The following is a 14,845-nucleotide window of genomic DNA, read 5'->3' on the forward strand; positions in this document are numbered from 1 at the left end:
AATCTGACGGCTGTCTTTTCACCTTATAGTTTCTTTTGTAGTGCAAAAGCTTTTAAGTTTCATTAGATCCCATTTGTTTAGTTTTGCTTTTATTTCCAATATTCTGGGAGGTGGGTCATAGAGGATCTTGCTGTGATTTATGTCGGAGAGTGTTTTGCCTATGTTCTCCTCTAGGAGTTTTATAGTTTCTGGTCTTACATTTAGATCTTTAATCCATTTTGAGTTTATTTTTGTGTATGGTGTTAGAAAGTGTTCTAGTTTCATTCTTTTGCAAGTGGTTGACCAGTTTTCCCAGCACCACTTGTTAAAGAGGTTGGTCTTTTTTCCATTGTATATCCTTGCCTCCTTTGTCAAAGATAAGGTGTCCATAGGTTCGTGGATTTATCTCTGGGCTTTCTATTCTGTTCCATTGGTCTATATTTCTGTCTTTGTGCCAGTACCACACTGTCTTGATAACTGTCAGGCCCATACTTTTATTCTGTTGTATTTTACTAACCCGTAGAAACCCACGGATCTGTAAATATTCTTATGTGTAGCCATCTGTGTCTATATTCAGCTAAACCACATCTCCAACTCTAGTCTATTACCATGTGGATCATCCTAAACCCTCTCTCTTGGCTTATCTGTAATTTCCCACTGCAACAACGAGATAGTTCCCAGCACCTGCCATCCACTTACTTGTTAAATCCATTTACGTGTATAGTGATCTCTCATTGTATTTTATCTGTGGGTTTATTTGTCTTCCAGATCAATGCTTATTCCCAAGCACTGAAAAATAACTAAATGCTTAACACAAGTCAGGCACTGGCTTCCCTAGTGGCTCAGCAGTAAAGAATATGTCTGCAAGGTAGAAGACATGTATTCAGTCCCTGGGTTGGGAAGATCACCTGGAAAAGGAAAGGGCAACCCACTCCAGTATTCTTGCCTGGAAAATCCCATGGAAGAGGAACCTGGTGAGCTATGATCTATGGGGTTGCAAAAGAGTTGGACATGATTTAGTGACTAAACTACAACTGATTTAAATACTACAAGCATATTATTTACTTCTCACAGCCAACCATGTGAGACATTTATGATTAGTTCAACAGAAGAAAGTGTTAGTTGCTCAGTCGTCTCACACTCTTTGAGACCCCATGGACTGTAGCTCGCCAGGCTCCTCTGTCCAGGGATTCTTCAGAAAGAATACTGGAATATTGGAAAAATGGAATAATACTGGAATAATGGAATAGGTAGCCATTTCCTTCTCCAGGGGATCTTCCAGACCCAGGGATCAAACCCAGGTCTCCTGCATTAGACAGATTCCTTACTGTCTGAGCCACCAGGATTTCCCAGGTGGCACTATTGGTTAACGAACCCACCTGCCAATGCAGGAGACACAAGAAACTCTGGTTCAATCCCTGGGTTGGGAAGCTCCCTGGGGAAGGAAATGGCAATCCACTCCAGTGTTCTTGCCTAGAGCATCCCATGGACAGAGGAGACTGGTGGGCTATAGTACATAGGGTCACAAGGTGTTGGACATGACTGAAGTGACTTAGCATGCAACAGAAGAGAAAGTCGAGGTACAGAAAAACCAAGGTGGTTGCCCAAGGTGCACGATTACTAAATGGCAGAACCAAGGTTGACTCCAAAGAATAGATACACAGAATCATGAACTCCAGAGCCTCTCCTGGGTTAGGGGTCCTCCAGGTAGCATGAGCTGGATTAATAACATCATAGTTCCTTAGCATCTGACATTCCAGCCTTACTGCTCCTCAGTGTTGAGAGCTGCTATCTACAGTTGTTTTCTGTGACCCTCGCTGTAGGTCCCTGCAGAAGGTAAGGATAGTTCAATCATAGCATTGTGCTTTTTAATTCATTTGGGCCCTCACTACTTTTGTAAGTCAGGGAACGCACCACCTGGGGAATCCCCATTTCACCCCCAAGAAAGTTGCTGCCAACTCCACCTCTGTCCCACCCTGCCCCTGGTCTCTACCTCCCAACTCCTGGAAGAATTCACATCCTGCCAGAGGCCTTTCAGTAGGTGGTCCCTCCGCTTTCCTTTCCCATGCCTTGGTTTTATCCACCTTTTTGTATACACCCTCTTCACACACGCACACCTTTAAGAAAAGCCTCCAGCTCTGCCGTGTGTTTGGGGCACTCCCTCCTTCTCCCTACACTCTTCTCATCTCATCTTCAGGACCCCTCAGTGCTCGCTATGCACCTGAAGACATGCAGAAGTTTCCCCAATCTTAAATTTTAAAAATCACAACTTTGTAACCACCTCATCTCTCACTTCTCCCCTTCTTTAGCAAGTACTGTTCATGCCAGGCTCTTCAAGGCAGACGGGATTCCAGGATAAGCAAAACTGGTCAAACCCCTGCCCTCAAGGGGCTGACACTCCAGTGCAACCAAGCTACTTGGAGGAACAGGGAATGCCCCCACCTTCTACCTGCTCACAGAAACACAGCACATCTTGGTGAAAAGTGATCATATTTGTTTTATTGAGTATACAGAGGCAATGCCATGGTCCTGTCATAATATAATTTGGGATCAGTAATCTCTGACTTGGTTAAAGTCTCCATGGGGACCTGCTTCCCAGATTCCTAGACATTATTTGTGACATCACGCTTTCTAAGACTAGTGTTTCTGGAGATGGATCTGATGAGAGGAGGGATTCCACTCTGAATACATGCCTGTGGCTCCTGGAAGACAATGGGATTGGAGGAGAGATAGCTTCTTTGGCCACATTTGATCCCTCTGTCTTGACATCATGGTAACGATTTTTGTGATAGGAGCTGGTATTACCAGGAGCCACATAATGGCTGAACCAGCACGGTTGAGGGACAGCTGTCCACCATGCCTCAGGGTTGGTGGTGGGTCAATCTGGAAAGAGACAGCTTGGCTTTAAGAACTGCACAGAAGCCCTTTGGACAGTCCCAGCAGTGCCTGCATTCCACACCGGACTTGTCCTTATTCTGGATTCATAGCCCAGGAGAGAAGTTTTACATAGATCCTACTGATGGGCTCCTCCTCTCAAGTTACTGCCTTGTAGTCGAGGGTGGAAACTCCTTTAGCTCCTCCTTTTCTGGGTGCACCCCTGGCACTTTGTTCATCTTGAGGAAGATCTGATTGATTTCCATGAAGGTCTTGGACTTGGTTTCAGGGATGATCAGGAAGATGTAGATGGTGGTCAAAAGACATATCAGAGCGAAAATGACGAAGCTGTAAGCTCCGAGGCCCACCTGTGGGAGGGGAGAGGGTCCACATTTTTGAAAAGGTTCTCGATTAACTGCTTGAGTATCTTGTGCCTCTGGGGCCCTGGGTCATACTTACTTGGATGAATGGGAAGACCAAGCCCACAGTGAAGTTGGAGAGCCAGTGAACAGTACCCGCCACCATGTAGGCAGCTGGCCGGGAGGACTGCAGGAAGATCTCGGTGACGAGCAGTGCGGGGATGGGACCTGGGGAGGAACAGGAATAGCTGACTTCTCTGTTGGCCAAGCAAGCCCACCACGGGTCCTGGAGCCCTGCCCATGTAAGGTTCCAGAGGCATCCTGCTCAAGGCAGAGCACGTGTGTCTCCAGGACTCCTGATCTTGTGGAGAAGCAGTGTGAGAAGGCATCTACCAAGAGTTGGGCACAACAGGGGACATCCTGTGATGTCCCTAAAAGGGGTCCATGACCATCTGTAAAGATTTCTGCCCACCACATGGGCATTGTGTTCCAGCCCACACAGGCTGCTTTACTATCCTCCCTCTTGTCATGCTCTGTCCAAACCCCTCAGCTGCAAGAACGTAGCACAGAAGCCATTCAGGGCCGAATCTAGCCCCCCCTGGAGCCTCTCTAAGGAGCTCAGACCAGAAGTTTCTAGGCTGGTGGTATAGAAGAGGGACAGTGAAACCACTGAATCAGCTCTGGGGTACATACTGGGCCCAAGGGCATGCCCTATGACGTAGGAGATGACACAGGCGATGCTGACGTAGGGCATCCAGGATATCTTGTCCTGTGGAGAGGAAACAGAGTTGAATTACACCCAAAGCAGAGACAACCTGGGATGGGACCATCAGGACTCTTGTCTCCCAGAGGGCCAGTCGCTCTGCCTGAGTTGGGAAGGAGGGCCCCTGGCGCCTTCTTCAACAGGCAGCGCCACCTGCATGCCCCTGGAATATCCACTGTAAATGAACAGTGGGTTGCTGGGGCAGGTGGAGCGCTGACCCCAAGCAGCTGACTCATTGTGATGATAAGCATGCACAGGAGGGCCCAGATAGAGGGCTGCACCCCAGGCCCCGCCTTCCTCACCTGCAGAACCAAGGCACCCGTCAGCACGCTGCAGGCGGTGAAACAGACAGAGAAGCCCAGGAGGAGCAGGAATCTCCTCCCCATCAGTTCCACTATGAAAATCTGGAGGGAAAGGGCGAGGAAAAGTGGGAGGCTCAGCAGGCCGTGCCCTCCCCTCCCACTCCCGCCCTGCCATATCCCTGCCCAGACCCTCCTTCCTGGGCACCCCCACTTTCATGTTCCACACAACACCTTTCTACAGGGGCAGCTACACTCCAGTATTCTTACCTGGAGAATCCCATGGACAGAGGAGCCTGGTGGGCTACAGTCCATGGGGTCGCAGAGTCAGACACGACTGAGTGAGTGAGACACAACGAGAGCTGGGTGGGCTGTGCACCCACCTTGTGTGTGTGTGTGTGTGTGTGTGTGTGTGTGTGTGTGTGTGTGTGTCCCTGAATGGCCAGTCCAGGGGCCCTGATTATCACATGCTGGCCCTGGCACAGGTAGTGACCCCCAGTGTATGAGACTGGAGAAGAGCCACCTCTCACGGTGGTAGCTTCCAGAGTAGAGGGTGGGGTCTCCATCTTTGGGAGTCATAGGCTGCCCATCAGGAGAGACAGGCTCTCATCTGAGGATAGCCCAGAAGTTAGAGATGAAGGGACCAAGGGGCACATTGCCACCTAGATCTCGGCTCCTTTCTGGGCTGAGACCACCCGCCCACCCCCCAAGGTGCCCTCTATCCCTGGTGGCAGATGGGGACTTGGCTCCTGGGATACTCACGGCACAGACAGTTATCAGCATGTTGACAGCACCTGTGCCCGCCGTCACATACTGGACATCGTCCTCATTCACCCCGGCGCTCAGGTAAATCTGGTCTGCGTAGTAGTAGATCTAGAAGGAAACCGAGGTGAGGCCTGCCAGGCCACTACCTGGGTGCCTCGGGGTGTCCCCTGCACCTGCCGTTGTCCAGGCCGAGCTCCACCCCCCACCCCCAACACCTGCTCCCTACCGCGTTCACTCCGGAGAGCTGCTGGCCAGCCATGAGAACGATGATGGAGATGACCTGCCACCGCAGGGACCTCATCTTGAATAGCTTCAGCACAGAGATGAAGCCTGCAGCCTTCTCAGCCTTGTCCTCCTCCAGGATCTCCTCTATCTCTGCGTCCACGTCGTGCCAGCCACGCAGCCTCCTCAGAGCTGGGGGGAGGGAGCAGAGGGTGAGTCGCAGGCTGGACCACGGTGCCCCACCCCCTTCCTGAAAAGATGCTGGAACTTCAGTCCCTTTTCCTCGTCTCAAGGGAAAGACTCACCACTTTTGGCACCTGCTTCATCTTTCTTCTGAATCAGCAGGTACCTGGGGCTCTCGGGGAAGAAGGGCAGGAAGAGGAGCTGCAGCACAGCGGGGATCCCGGTCAATCCGAGGAGGATGGGCCAGCCTGCAAGGAAACCAGTGTGACCTGAGAGCTGGTTCCAGCGCCCCAGACCCCGCCTTGGCTCCAGTTTGCCTCTGCCTCCAGCCAGATGGAGCCCTATTGGCCGCTCTGGCCTTTTATCCTGATTGGTTACCTTTGGGTCTGGAACACGGGGCAGTGAGGGTGGGGATGGGGACAAGATCTTTGTCTTTCTCATCCCTGTGTCTGCCAACCCCTAGGATGGTACCTAAGGAAGACTGGCCACTCTAAACACTTAGAGAATGGATAATGACGAATAACTACTGCCCACCTACCCTGGGGGTGGCAAAGAGTCAGAAACGACCTGAGCAAGTGAGCACAGAGCACACCCACCAGCTGAACAAAGTGAAAAATGCAGATGATGTCAAGTGCTGGTGAGAACGTGGGCAGATGGGAAGTCTCCACATGCCGTGTGGACACGTGGCGTCTTTAGAAGACGGTCTAGCAGGAGCTAGTGATGCCGGACACCACACAGGCTCTAATCCAGCAGTCATGCTCAGGAGTGTGCCTGGGCCACCAGGATACTGGAAGGAGAATGGGCCAAGCAGCACTGAAGGGAGACCCAGAAACGAGGCAAACCATCATCCATAAACGATGGTTCACTCATCAGGTGGAATTTTATACTGTGATGAAAATGAAGCAGGTCAGGATGGGAGCCTGTCACACCAATGCGGTGTTTGATGCGGCGTGGTTCTACACCATGTGGTTCCACTGTATTAAATCCAGCAACAGGGATTAGCTCTATCTTCTAGAAAAGTGGTGACACTGCAGGGAAGAACAGGGACACAATGATAAGGGTTGGCGCAACGACTCCCTTTGGGGGTGAGGAGGCCATGATTGAGGGGTGCACAGGAGGCCAGCCCAGTTCTAGTTCTGGATCCACATATATGTTATATCTCACAATAAAAATGGTTAAATAGGGCCTCCCTGGTGGCTGAGTGGTGGAGAGTCTGCCTGCCAATGCAGGAGACACGGGTTCCCTCCCTGGATGGGAGGACTCCACATGCTATGCAGCAACTAAGCCCGTGGGTCACAACTGCTGAGCCTGTGCTCTAGAGCCCGGGAGCTACAATTCCTGAAGCTCACGCACCCCATAGCCCTTGCTCCGCAACAAGAGAAACCACCGCAATGAGAAGCCAGTACATCGCAACAAGAGAGGAATCTCTGCTCACTGCAACTAGAGAAAAGCCCGAGCTGCAATGAAGACCCAGCACAGCCAAAAATAAATATATAAATAAAACTATTTAAAATAAGTGAACGAGTGGTTCAGGCTCCCTGTAGGAGCTGTGAATGCCCGACTCACTCTCTCTTCTCCTAGGATTTGCAGAAGGTGACAACCTTGGACATCTGTGTGCCAGGCACTAGTCTGATGACTTTTCACCTGTAGCCCACTCCCTGTCACAGCAATGTCAGGAGGCAGGCACCAGAGTCAACCCCGTTTTACACCTGCAAACACAGAGGCACAGAGGGTGCAGCTCCCTCGCCCCGAGATCAGTTATTTGGAAGAAAAGCTGAGATGGGAACTCAGGCACATTGAAACCTGAATCACCATCCTCCCAAGCTCCTCCCACCTCTTGGCTCCGAATCTAGGGCCTAGCTGATCTGAGTTCCACTTCCATCACCCTTGCATAGATTACAGCAAGTGGGGAAGTGCCTGCCATTCGGGCTGCTGCTGTCTGCCCTCTGGCCCCGCTCCCACCCACTACGTGAAATTCTTCTCCCAAGGTCTCAGTGTCCCTAACTGCCACATCCAGACACCTGGTTCTGATCTTAATCTACCCTGGACTTCTTTGCAGCCTTTGTGCTATGGCTGCTCACCTCCTATGCCCCTCGCTTCCATAAACTCTGACAGTCTTCTCTTCTGGCCTTCCTTCCTTCCTTCTTCACTGAGCACCTATTATGTGCCATGAATTGTGCTGGAGATTCTAAGATGAGTCAGGCCAAGCCCTGCCCTCCACGCTCTGCCTAGAGGAAGGTGCCAATGGCTGAACAGTCACAGTGAAGGATGGAGCGACAAAGTGAGAGGTCACCAGGATATCTGCAGCTCCCTGGTCACACAAAGAACTTCACCTCCTGGCCCCTCTGCTCACAACTGGAGTGCTGGTCCTACTTCTCCCAGCCCAGGCCCTCTCTGAGCCCCTCTCCCTGGGTGGACCTATGGCTCTTTCCCCACATACCACAGAGTACTTGAAAGATACCAGGGGTTTTCTGGGTCCTGCTGGCTGGTTATGTGCCATCACTGGAAGACAGGAACCCAGCTGCTTCACTTCTGGTCCCAGATCCTTACAAGGGTGACCGTAAGGTGGGAGAGAGGATAGTTAAAACTCCAGCCCAGGCCTGCACTGTCTGCATTTGTGTCCTAATGACACCTTGGACATGTGATACAACCTCTCCCGGCCTCAGGGTCTACAGCTGTAAAATGGGTACAGTAACAGTACATGCTCATAAGTTGTTTGGAAGATTAAATGAATTAATATAAAAGGCATTGTGTCTGGCCCATGATGAGTACTTTATATGTTTTGACTGGTGCTTTATTAGTGGTGATTTCCCTTCAGAGTTTTGAGACCTAAGACAAAGAAAGGGGAAGTCATGCAAAAACAGTGACAATTATGAGTTACTGTGCACCTACTATGTGCCAGGCCCCAGGCTCGTGGGGCAGGGGGTGTGGCTCTGGAGTCTAGGCCGGGGGTGGATGCTGGCCCTGAGACTCACCACTGCCTCCACAGGGGCTGGGTCTTGTGACCCTCTTTCGTGGTCTGCAAGGGGATGACCACAAATCCCTGGGCAGCTGAGTTGCTGCGAGGCACCAGTGCAAGGGTGCTGGAAGTCTTTATTGAGTTTGGCACCCTGGCTGCCTTCATTACCGAGCCCCGGGACTAGCAGCCACTCAGACAGCAACTCATCCTGCTCCCTCGAAGCCCCCTCCTACGTGTTCCAAGAGGGACTAGAGAACGTCCGTCTATGTGTCCCCACCAACTTGCTCAGGCCTGCTCGGCACAACCACCACCTCTGCCCCGTGGGGCCAGGGCTCTGCAGTTCTGAGCCCTACAGAGCTCCCCTCTCCACTGCAGGGGCCTCATGGTTTACAGAAAAGACCAGCTCATAGGAGCGGGCTAGTGGTCTGAAGGCATCCCGAACTCACCTTCTTCGTTTGCCAGGAGACTCCGAAGACCAAAGATCTGGGCCACAAGGATTCCGATGGTGATGAAAAGCTGGGGCACCACCCCCAGGGCCCCCCTCCAGTTCTTAGGGGCCAGCTCTCCTAAGTACATGGGGACGACATTGGAAGACAGACCTGGGAGAGGGGGTGGAAGTAAAGGCAAAATCTGGAAACAGTAGTCTGGTTTGGACAAGCTGTGTCTTCAAATACATTTATTTTCCTTAGCAATCACATCGTTATTGTGCTCAGTCGCTAAGTCATGTCTGACTCTTTGCAACCCCATGGACTGTAGCCGGCCAGGCATCTCTGTCCATGGGATTTTCAAGAATGCTGGAGTGGGTTGCCATTTTCTCCTCCAGGGGAACTTCCCCACCCAGGGATCAAACCCACGTCTCCTACATTGCAGGTGGATTCTTTACCACTGTGCCATGTGGGAAGCCCTTAGCAATCATATTAGTTGGGCTGAAACTTTCTCAAAACTACAAGAGTAAGCAAACATCACCTTTTGCAATTCTTAGTCCTTTAGACATTAAGAGAAAATAGCCTGATAGAAGAAGTTCAGTGTCCTTGCTTCCAGACTGGTGTTACCTGGGGACACAGGCCAGCTGGACCACAGGAATTCCCTCCCGACCAGTGTGGTTTCAGAGAGGAAAAGCCCAGGTGTGTTCTGGACACTCTCTCCTCTCTTGCTCCTTGTGGGGGAAAACCTGTTAATAAAAGGCCTGCCCGCCAGCTTTACTTTCTTATTTATACAATAAGCTGATGCATAGACACTGAAGCACAAGCTTTATTTTTCAATAAGGAGTGACAGCGGTAAAGAATCTTCCTGTCAATGCAGGAGACCTAGGTTTGATCCCTGGGTTGGGAAGATCCCCTGGAGAAGGAAATAGCAAACCATTCCATGGGGTCACAAAGAGTCAGACACGACTAAACATAATACTCCATTAAGCATTAAAAAAAAAACTTAAATATTTATTGTGGGCCAATATTTATTATGGCTTTCTTGGTGGCTCAATGTAAAGAATCTGCCTGCAATGCAGGAGATCCGAGTTTGATCCCTGGTGGGGAAGATCCCCTGGAGAAGGAAATGACAACTCACTCCAGTATTCTTGCCTGGAAAAATTCCATGGACAGAGGAGCCTGGTGGGCTACAGTCCATGAGGTTGCAAAGAGTCGGACCCGAGAGCAACTAATACCCAATACCAACTGTATTCTGGGATTTGTGTAAGGTCTGAACTGTTTCTGAATCCTCAGTATTTGAACTTGTTGGTTTTCCTATCTTACTACAGTCTGATCCCCTTATGAATAGGTGGAATTTAAATTTTATAGACTCCAAAATATTTTCACATGTATTATCTCATTTAATTCTCAGAGAAGCCCAGTGAGAGGCTGAGGATCTGGGAAGATCAGATGGGTTGTTGTTGTTCAGTCACTAAGTCATGTCTGACTCCTGCAGCACTCCAGGCTTCCTTGTCCTTCACTATCTCCCAGAGTCTACTCAAGCTCATGTCCATTGAGTTGGTGATGCCATCCAACCATCTCATCCTCTGTTGGCCCCTTCTCCTCCTACCCTCAATCTTTCCCAGCACCTGCGTCTTTTCCAAAGAGTCAGCTCTTCACATCAGGTGGCCAAAGTATTGGAGCTTCAGCTTGAGCATCAGTCCTTCCAATGCATATTAAAGGTTGATTTCCTTTAGGATTGACTGGTTTGATCTCCTTGATGGGTTGGTTGTCACTGTTCCAAGTACTGCACACAGAGCCAGAGGCAAGCAGATGCTCAGCAAGATGTGGGGTCTGAGAGGGAGGCTCTGACCACAGGGAGACCAAGGGAAGCAGTGTGGGGTGAGGGGAGGCTAGAGCTGCTGGTGACAGGAGGGTGTTTGATAGCCCTGAGACAGAACACTGATGGCTAAGTTTTCAAGCACTGCATTCTGCCCAAGGACATCTCTGCTTAGTATTTTTAAAAGGACATCATCTTTCATTAATTAATGCCAATTCTTTCTGATTTTCAGAGCAAAGAGGGACAGTCTTTAGAGCAGCTCTTAGATGTCTTGCAGGTGGGTGGGGAGGGACTCTGCAGGCCCAGTGCCCAAAGGGCTGTGGAGGAAGTGAGGCCCTGCAGGTGCCCAGTCATCATTCAGGCCCTAGTGACTGCGTCTCAAGGCCAAGTGCTTCTGAATTTAATTAAGAACAACACTGGAGAGACAAAACACTGGAGGCTGTGAAGAGATCGGGTTCCCCGAATGCTGATAGAGAACAGTCTCATTTTGTCTTAAAAATGACTCCACGGGGGAACCTTGGCCCGCCTGTTCTGACAACAGTCAGAGAAATGACTTTTAAAGTTTAAATTCCATTAGTGAAAGTCTGCAGTGTTTTTACCAAAGACCTTGACTAATAGCAAACCAGCTAACTGAGCATCTGGGGGTCTGAGCTGCACTCACCCTGTACCCCTTGGTCAGAGTGGCCACTTATTTTTAGGGGTGTCTAAGTACCACAGAACTTGATGACACCCTTTCTGGACTTTTCAGGAAAAACATGAAGAAATGGCAAATGGATTAGGCTTCCGCTAGAGTTCTCCAAGTATGACCTAAGGACCCAGGGGGTTCCTGACACCTGGGGTTCTGTGAGATCAAAACTATCTTCAGAACCATCCTAAGATATTGTTTGTCCTTTTCATTCTCCTTGTCTGATGAGTTTTTCAGCAATCACACACCCACTGACATCATACCAAGAGAACACAGATATAGGTTTGAGAGACTGGCTGTCTTCTATTTAGCCAGACATTTAAGAGATTTGCAAAAATGTAAAACAATACCACTAAATTTTTTTGGTCTTAGAAAATAGAATTATTTTCATAAAGACATGTAATGGGCTTATTATTGCTATTAAAATGAATTAATTTAAATTCCTAGTTGCAATTTCTAATGTGGTAAATATTGATCAAAATAACACATGTGAGCAAAAACTCCTTAGAACTCTCAATAATTTTATGAGTGTAGAGAGATGCTGAGGCCAAAAAGTTTCACAACTGCCAACTTGAAGTCATACTCATTTAAAAGCAAAGGTTGGTTGGGAATTCCCTGGTGGTCCAGTGGCTAGGACTCTGGGCTTTCACCACCAAGGGCCAGGGTTCAATCACTGGTTTGGGAAACTAGATCTCATATGTCATGCAGTGGCAGCCCGCCCCCCTCTCCACCGCCAAAAGCAAAGTTTGGAATATCAAACTGTGATTTGTAGAGCCTAATTTTTTTATTTTTTGGAATCAACTCTGAATTGTTGGCTGTCAATAGTAACGTAACAGCACCTACCCACTGCCAACGACTTCTAGGAATCGTCTGTGTTTCATAAAGCTGAGCCTGGCTGCAGGAAAAACCCACAGGAGCGGGGCTGGGTGCCTTGTGGCTCCTGCCCAGATGGCAGATAAATGTCCAGGCACTCTCAGGCACAGCCAGAATGAGGGCAGTTTGCCAGGGGACCCATTATCCCCTCTTTGAAGTGACTTCTTCTCTTTTTGGGAAACTTGTTTTCCTCTTTATTGCCCCAGGTCTGCAATCCCTTGCCATTTCCTTCAATACTAGGCTCCTACTCATCTCCTCTATTGTCAGTAAACTCCAGGGAAGGGGTTTGCTAATGTCGGGGCAATTTATCCCTTCATCCCAATCCCCGTGTTTGGAAGGAGAATGAGTCACTTGATGATGCCAGAACCTGGGGTCGAGGGGAGAGGGCAGCGAGTGAGTGCCCAGAGTGCAGCATTTCCAGGGGTGTCCACTTGTTGAGAGTCCTTTGGACAGCAAGGAGATCAGAAAGGAAATCAACCTTGAATATTCATTGGAAGGACTGAAACTGAAGCTCCAATACTTTGGCCACCTGATGTGTAGAGCCAACTCATTGGAAAAGCTGGGAAAGCTTGAGGGCAGGAGAAGGTGGGGGATACAGGATGAGATGATTGGATGGTATCACTGACTCAACAGACATGAGTTTGAGCAAGCTCCCGGAGTTGGTGATGGACAGGGAAGCCTGGAGTGCTGCAGTTCGTGGGGTCGCAAAGAGTTGCACATGACTTAGTGACTGAACGACCACCACCCTTGGGTCCCCGCCCTGCAACGCATGGCTCTGAGAGCGGGCACCTCTCTCTCTTTGACGGCCCTGGCCCTTCTGCCTGCAGAAGATGCCAAGGTGAAGGGAGTCCATGGCACGGCCAAAACCATGTGTCTTCAGGCTGAGGCATCATGGATGAGGGACTTCCCTATAACCAGGGAAGCCTGGCCTGGGCAGAATGACTTTGAAGCACTTACAGTCATCAACTCTCTTCTGATAGAGGGATTCTATATTAGATTGTTTCTCAAGTTTTTTGACCACAACCCATAGTGCACAATATAGAAATACATGTTACGTACAGCTTGGTTCTCACATATGTATACAGAATTGAAACAAAATTTCAAAAGACAGTCCTTACCTTTACTGCACATAAAACACATCCCCATAACACAGGGGCTTATGTGTCTATCCACAGCAGAGGTGTAAGAATAGCTTAAACCTACATGCTTTGGAGATCCCAGATAGGTTCAGGTCCCAGAGGTCTGTTCTCCCTCCCCTTGACTACCCCAAGTCACAGAATGGTTTACCTGCACATATTCCCACCAAAACCCTGGCCACAATTATCATCTCAAATGACTTGGCGAGCTCACTGAATCCCATTAAGAACGCAGGCACGATGGAGAAGATGTTGTTGAACAGCAAGGTTCCTTTTCTGCAGAGGACAAAATACCAATTAGTTTGGTTTAAGGTTTCGCTCACTCCTTTGACAAGTGTTTGCTGGGCCTCTACTCCATTACAACAGTTGCTGTTGTGTTATATGCTCTGTTGTTGACCTAAGACAGATACAGGTCAAGTGGATGGCCTGATTCTCAGTGGGAGGAAATGTAAATGACTCCCTGGGGGAGGACATCAGTGGGGCACACAGGGAAAGACTTGAATATCACAATACAGTAAAAGGGGAAAGGTGGAAGTACTGACAAATTTCCTCTTCTTGGGCTCTAAAATCACTGCAGATGGTGACTGCAGCCACGAAATCAGAAGACGATTGCTTCTCGGCAGGAAAGCTATGACAAACCTAGACAGTGTGTTGAAAAACAGACGTTACTCTGCCGACAAAGGTCCATATAGCCAAGGCTATGGTCTTCTCAGCAGTCATGCTTGGTTGTGAGAGCTGGACCATAAAGAAGGCAGAACACCAAAGAATTGATGCCTTCAAACTGTGGTGCTGGAGAAGATCCTGAAAGCCCCTTGGACAGCAAGGAGAGCGAACCAGTCAATCTTAAGAGAAATCAACCCCAAATACTCTTTGGAAGGACTGATTCTGAAGCTGAAGGTCCAGTATTTTTGTCATCTGATGCGAATAGCCGACTCATTGGAAAAGTCGCTGATGCTGCTAAAGATTGAGGGCAGAAGGAAAAGAGGGAAACAGAGGATGAGACGGCTGGACAGCATCACTGATGCAATGAACATGAACTTGGGCAAACTCTGGGAGATGGTAAGGGACAGGGAGGCCTGGTGTGCTGCAGTCCATGGGGTCACAAAGAGTCGGACATGACTGGGTGACTGAACAATAACAACAAAGGGTTTTGAAACCATAAACTACTGTGCTTTTAGTGTAATCTTGAAATCCAAACTGGATAAGGACCTTAGAGGAAAAGTTTAGGCCAACCTCACTTATCAACACAGATGTGAAAATCCTAAGTGAATTATTAGCTGATTGAATTCAGCAGTACAGATAAGAATCTCTCAGGACTTCCTTGTTGGTGCAATGGATAAAAGCCTGCCTGCCAATGCAGGGGACTTGATCCTTGGTCCAGACACATTCCAATGCTGAGGCGCAATTAAGCCCATGTGCCACAACTACTGAGCCTGCATGCTGCAGCTACCGAAGCCCAAGTGCCTAGAGCCCATGCCCTGCAACAAGAGAAACCACCACAATG

General features: G+C 49.3%; 1 protein-coding gene across 2 annotated transcripts in view; it reads right to left on the bottom strand.

The window, feature by feature from the left end:
* Positions 1–2,456: 2,456 nt before the first annotated feature.
* Positions 2,457–14,845, bottom strand: part of LOC122452456 (solute carrier family 2, facilitated glucose transporter member 5) — a 44,413-nt gene continuing 32,024 nt past the window's right edge. For both annotated transcript variants that reach the window (XM_043486087.1, XM_043486088.1), the window contains exons 4-12: positions 13,493–13,617; positions 8,850–9,002; positions 5,567–5,692; positions 5,266–5,453; positions 5,037–5,147; positions 4,278–4,379; positions 3,906–3,981; positions 3,313–3,440; positions 2,457–3,221 (exon numbers count right to left, since the gene is read on the bottom strand). In XM_043486087.1, the coding sequence (XP_043342022.1) occupies positions 3,018–3,221; positions 3,313–3,440; positions 3,906–3,981; positions 4,278–4,379; positions 5,037–5,147; positions 5,266–5,453; positions 5,567–5,692; positions 8,850–9,002; positions 13,493–13,617 (1,213 nt within the window). In that variant the 3' untranslated portion in view covers positions 2,457–3,017. The remainder of the gene's footprint in view (positions 3,222–3,312; positions 3,441–3,905; positions 3,982–4,277; positions 4,380–5,036; positions 5,148–5,265; positions 5,454–5,566; positions 5,693–8,849; positions 9,003–13,492; positions 13,618–14,845) is intronic.

The sequence above is a fragment of the Cervus canadensis genome, chromosome 13, assembly GCF_019320065.1.
Source record: "Cervus canadensis isolate Bull #8, Minnesota chromosome 13, ASM1932006v1, whole genome shotgun sequence".
Lineage (NCBI taxonomy): Eukaryota > Metazoa > Chordata > Mammalia > Artiodactyla > Cervidae > Cervus > Cervus canadensis.